Source organism: Dipodomys spectabilis, unplaced genomic scaffold (genome assembly GCF_019054845.1).
Source record: "Dipodomys spectabilis isolate Male_0828 unplaced genomic scaffold, ASM1905484v1 ptg000140l, whole genome shotgun sequence".
NCBI lineage: Eukaryota > Metazoa > Chordata > Mammalia > Rodentia > Heteromyidae > Dipodomys > Dipodomys spectabilis.
The window spans coordinates 28,978,237-28,984,238 of NW_024870817.1; the positions used below are offsets into that span (position 1 = coordinate 28,978,237).

General features: G+C 46.4%; 1 protein-coding gene across 1 annotated transcript; it reads left to right on the forward strand.

Moving 5' to 3' along the window:
* Positions 1–1,999: 1,999 nt before the first annotated feature.
* On the forward strand, positions 2,000–3,934 carry Tmem174 (transmembrane protein 174). The gene is made up of 2 exons (XM_042690964.1): positions 2,000–2,703; positions 2,854–3,934. Exons 1-2 carry the CDS (start codon positions 2,078–2,080, stop codon positions 2,957–2,959), a joined length of 732 nt encoding a protein of 243 aa, XP_042546898.1. The 5' UTR covers positions 2,000–2,077; the 3' UTR covers positions 2,960–3,934.
* Positions 3,935–6,002: the final 2,068 nt, after the last annotated feature.

A 6,002-nucleotide genomic window follows, 5' to 3' on the forward strand; every position in this document is an offset into this window, starting at 1 on the left:
TCCCTTCCTTCTCTTCCTTCTCCCTTTCTTCACTGCTTCCTTTTTTATTTTCATCCTTTCTTTTCTTCTTCTTCTTCTTTTCTCCTCCTCCTCCTCCCCCTCCTCCTCCTCCTCCTCCTCCTCCTTTTTCTGTGTATGTGTGTGTGTGCGTGCATGTGCGTGTGTGTGTATCCACACAAGAATGTAAACTCAGGGCCTCATACTCTTACTTGTTTTTATTTTTTAATCACAGCTGGTTCTGACACTTGATCCATGCCTCCAGTTTCAGCATTAGCTGGTTAATTGAAGAGAAAACTCATGAGGATTTGTCCGCCCAAGCTGGCTTTGAATGTCTATGCTCAGATCTCAGCCTTCTGAATAGCTAGGCTTTTAGCTGAGACTTTGGTGCCAGGTTAGATTGTGCTTTTTAGAAAAGTGATCCAAGGCTGGGTATAGTAGCTCAGTGGTAAAGTGCTTATGTAGCATGCAAGGCTCAATATCCAACACTGGTTAAAAAAAAAACAAGAATATTTTATCATGGGATATTTTATCATGGGATGAAGGCCTTGGGCAAAAGGGCTGCCCTCTCCATTCTGCTAAAAGAAGCTGATATAATATTTAACCACTGAAAAGCATCTGCTTGGACAAGATCTGCCCAGGGAAGGAAGAAGGCTACAGCTCTCTCTTCAGTCATGGTGGAAGTCTGGTTATTGGAATTTCTGGAGTCAATAATGATGGATAATGTCAATGAGGATCAAAATATCTTCTCTAAGTCAGCTTGGACTTGGTCAAAAAGCATAGCAAGCTACAAAAGGCAGTTATTTGTCTCACCTTGGACATTAGAAACTACGGGATGGGGCGGGGGGGAGAGGGCACTGGTGTGTGTGAGGGTCCAAAGCACATGTCCTGGCAATGCCATGTGATGTGATGTGTGACACTTATGCAACCTCTGCCACTGATGTGGTGTGCAGATAGTTCTCCTGGGGTTCCTTCCCTTTCTTCCAGCTAGAATTATACCCCAAATGCAAAAAGCAAAAGGAACACCAGGTTGCTCCAGGAAAGAACAGTATCTCTGGGCTCTGTGAGAACAGTTGTTAAAGTTTAAGTATTGTTTAAATTTAAGGATGTGTCCTCCCCCAAACTCATATGCTGGAAACTTAATCTCCTCTTCTGTTGTAGGTCTCTGGAGGTGAGGACTTTAGGAGGCAATCAGGGACAAAGGAGATCATCAGGGTGGGCCCCAAGCTGGGATTGGTAGCTTTGTAAGAAGAGGAGAGAGCTGAGCCCCCGCCCCATGATGCCTCCTGCCATGTTATTATGGTGCTGCAGGAAGGCCCTCACCAGAAACTGGTGCTTTGGAATTAGACTTGGGGGCCTCTAGAAGTATAAGAAATAAATTCCTTTAAAGATTACGTCTGTGGTCTTCTTTAGCAGCAACAGAAAATAGACCAAGACAAATATGATCACAACCAGAGGTTGAATAGAATATGAATATAGTCAATAACTAAGTATCTACTACTCCTTTCTGTTTTTTGTTTTTTGTTTTTTTGGTGCTGGAGAATCAACCATACCTTCATGCTTGCTAGGCAAATGCTTTACCACTGAGCCGCATCCTAGCCAGTGTCCATCTATTTCTCTTGCACTGACCCAGTAGGCGTGTCAGGGTGGGACTCTGAGGTGGAGCAGACACCTCACGGTCCCTCTCTATAGCCAGAGGAAACTGTGCCATGTCCACAAACCTGGCTGTGGCAGGACAAACACGGGCCCATAGAGCAGAATCACATGGCTGTAGCAGTCTCACCTGCTGGCATAAGATCAGCTTCCTATGTGTTTTTGTGAATGACTGTGTGATCGTGAATTAGAAAGATAGCTTGTCACTGCTTGCAGAGTGGATATCTCCACTTGCTGGTAATCTGTGACAAAACTTTAGGCTTCGCTTCCCAGACCTTTATTCTTCTAAACAAAGTCCATCCCTCTGCCTGTTATACTCTGTTAAACACAGAAGCCCAAAGGTCTTCTACGATTAACCTGAGTCTGCCAGTCCTTCGCTCACACAGACCCTGTCACTTCTAAGAAGCCGACACTGGTGTGGGGAGCCATGGAACATGGCAGCAGCCGCCTGGAGGACTTCCCTCTCAATGTGTTCTCCGTCACTCCCTACACACCCAGTACTGCTGACATCCAGGTGTCCGATGACGACAAGGCAGGGGCCACCTTGCTCTTCTCAGGCATCTTTCTGGGACTGGTAGGAATCACCTTCACCGTCATGGGCTGGATCAAGTATCAAGGTGTAACCCACTTTGAATGGACCCAGCTTCTCGGGCCCATCCTGCTCTCAGTTGGGGTGACATTCATCCTGATTGCCGTGTGCAAGTTCAAAATGCTCTCCTGCCAGTTGTGCAAAGAAAGTGAGGACAGGGTCCTGGACTCGGAGCAAGCCTCAGGAGGACAATCGTTCGTGTTCACTGGCATCAATCAGCCCATCACCTTCCACGGGGCCACTGTGGTACAGTACATCCCTCCTCCTTATGGTTCTCAAGAGCCGATGGGGGTGAGCACGACCTACCTGCAGCCCATGGTGAACCCCTGTGGTCTCCTAGCCCCTGGCGGGGCTGCAGCCACCACGCCAAGCCCCCCTCAGTACTACACCATCTACCCTCAAGATAACACTGTGTTTGTGCAGGACGAGGATTGCCCTCCTTTTACAGAAGGTGGAGATGACAGGTATGCTGTATATTGGGATTCCCCTCTCTGTCATGGTCAACATCTGGTGTGGTTTATGATGTGGTTTATGTGCTTCCTGGGATGGTGGCACTGGGTGGGTAAGTAATGCATTAGGCTGTAAGGCACCTGTGTTTTCTGCTTACATTTCAGACCCAGGCCAGGAGCTGATCGGCTGGAAGAGGCCCAGCTTCAAGAGGAGGACCGTGCCCGCTTCTCTCCTCCCCCCTATGAGGAAATATACGCTCTCCCTCGCTAGACACTGATGCGAAGGGATTGCGTGTTTGAGTCATTGGGGCCTGTTGCCTGGAGTGTGCTCTCTGTTGTGACCTTTGGCAGTTAGACAGAAGAACAGCCCAGACAGCTCAACAGATGTCACTGAAAGTGGGAGAGAGAGAAAGGAAGATGAGGACAGAATGTGTCAGACTGGTAAAGATCATGCTGGCCTGTGAAAAATTCTCCTTTAGGACTTTAGTACTGTTTCAAATTCTCTCATGTAAGAAACCTTCTGCTTCTGATCCAAGAGCAGGGATTTCACCTGCTTCCATCCACCCTACCACCTATTCTTTCCTCCAAAGGAAGGCCTTCATTTCAACAGGCAGAGGAAACCATCTAAGGAGCATCCTGAGTGGTGTGAGTAGGGTGGGAAGGAGGCAAGGAAGAGAAAATGAGTTCAATGAGAGATTTCCCAGCACCAGTGCTGGGCTCCAAAATGGACTTGCAAATCCCAAACAACTTGGCTGCCATCTAGTCTCCCTGGAGGGCTCTCAAAACCTTAATGGCTGCAAAATAGATGACTGAATTCAGTAGACTGTGATGAAATAATGTCTCTTGTTAAAACAAGAAGGGTTGGCAAGCCATATGCAAGAAATAATAGTAAGTAAAAATGCAAATAAAGTCCTAAATTATCACTGGATCACAATGGTTCTTGTTGGCTGCTGTTTTCTTCTGCAAGGTTGATGCTTGATGTTGGTCATACATAAATGGCTCTTGGTCCTGCCTGGACTGAGGCGTAGGATGAGTAGGAGCTAAGTGATCCAGTGGCCCACAGGTCACAGGCACTATCTCCAAGAACTTAGAGACTGGTTAAATCCAGTTACTGCATCAATCAGAAAGTCGGGGATTTTAGAGGCAATCTTAACGCCAAGACAAGCTCACTTTTTTAGTTAAAAAAAGTTGATATTCTTAATATCTCTGAATCTTAATTGTGTAATAAACAACCAGAGAAGATGTATAGCTTTTAGAAGAGACTGTTTTAAAGCACTAGTTTTTAACATTATTTATTTATTTGTTGGTTGTGGGACTTGAGCTCACAGTCTGGGCATTGTTCCTGAGCTTTTGTGCTCAAGGCTAGCACTTTACCACTTTGAACCACAGTGCCTCTTCCAGTTTTCTGGTGGTTGGATAAGATAAGAGTCTCATGGACTTTCCTACCTAGGCTGGCTTTGAACTGTGATACTCAAATCTTAGCCTTTGAGTAGCCTGGGTTACAGGTGTGAGCCACCAACAACTGGCTTCATTTTAAGTGTGTGTGTGTATGTGTGTGTGTGTGTGTGTGCTTATGCAAGCGTGCCAGTCCTGGGAACTGGGTTGAACTCAGGGCTTGGGTACTGTCCCTAAGTTTCTAAGGCTAGTACTCTTAGCATTTGAGCCACAGGGCTATTTTGGGAAGTAATTTGTTCGAGATAAGAGTCTCATGGACTTTCCTGACCAGGCTGGCATTGAACTGCAGTCCTCAAATCTCAGTCTCCCGAGAGGTTAGGATTATAGGTGTGAGTGCCCAGCTAAAACCACTATGTTTTCAAAGAAAATATTTTGTTAGGCTCCAAAGATAAGATCATTCAAGTTTAAAAGTGGACTTTTTCTAAGAAAAACACAGAATTTGGCAATTCTTTGAAGTTTTACTATTATATGGTTTTTACTTTCTATCATCAGAAGTATACAGTTTTCAAGGGTATAACTAAAATAACGTTGACCTGTATTTCTATTACGATTTATGTTATACCTTAGTTATTTTCATGTTTATATGTATTTATTTATTCATTTATTTGTCGGTCGTGGGGCTTGAACTCTCAGCCTGGGCGCTGTCCCGGGGCTCTTCAGCTCAAGGCGAGTGCTCTACCTCTTAAGCCACAGCACCACTTCCAGTTTTCAAGTGGTTTATTGGAGATCAGAGTCTCATGGACTTTTCTGCCTGGGCTGGCTTTGAACCGTGATCCTCAAATCTCAGCCTCCTGAGTAGCTAGGATCACAGGCGTGAGCCACTGGCACCGGGCTTGTTTATAGTTATTTTATGTTTGATGATACATAAGAGGTGATGGGAAAATATGATTTTATAGATTCAGTTTAGTAGTTTCACAATCCATGTTTCTGTGATGCTGGATTCCTGGCTGAAGGCCTTAGTTCTAGGGAGGAAATTAGGTGATAGAGACATGATCAATTTTATCACCATCACCAGGGGCATAGTGACTTGGCAAGTGACACTTTGGGTCCTATAGGCCTGTCTCCCTCTCCTCTTCTCCCTACCCCTCTCTTTTCCCTGTCCCACAAAGGAAGCTCAAAAGAGCAAAAGATGTTAGTGAAGGGCTCTGTGCGTGCGTGGAAGTTGTCTAGGTTAGACAGCCATGCAGGAATGTGGCCTCTAGGATTGAAGCCATGCAGCAAGGTCTTTTTTTTTTTTGGGTCCGGTCCTGGGGCCTGAACTCTGGGCCTGGGCGCTGTCCCTCAGCTCTTCAGCTCAAGGCTAGCGCTCTACCACTTGAGCCACAGCGCCACTTCCGGCTTTTTTCTTTTTGCTTATGTGGTGCTGAGGAATCGAACCCAGGGCCTCGAGCATGCAAGGCAAGTGCTCTACCACTGAGCCACCTTCCCAGCCCACAGCAAGGTCTTTTGATGCCACGGTTTTCATCCCAGTACCAACAGAGATCACTGGCGCTCAGATATCTCATGCCCTCAGGGGCTCAGGATGCCAGAGTGGCCTGCCACAGGGGGTGGGGGGTGGGGCAGAAAGTGGGAATTTTCCCATTCATCCCATATTTATGTATTGAGCATCTGCTCTGTGTCTGGAGACTGGGCCGTCAAAGTCCTTCTAGTATAGTGGGAGAAACAGATATTTGTTAATTATCTATATTATCGAATAATTATTCTCCAATCCCTGAGAGGGGTGCTGGTGCTTTAAGAGGGTCACACAGTATGCTTGGGGTGGTGAGGACAGGGCCATGGACTTATAACCCCAGGAAGTGTGGTTCATAGGGGCAGGTGAGCGGCTGGGGTCCGAAGCTCAGGAGGACTTACAGGCAGGC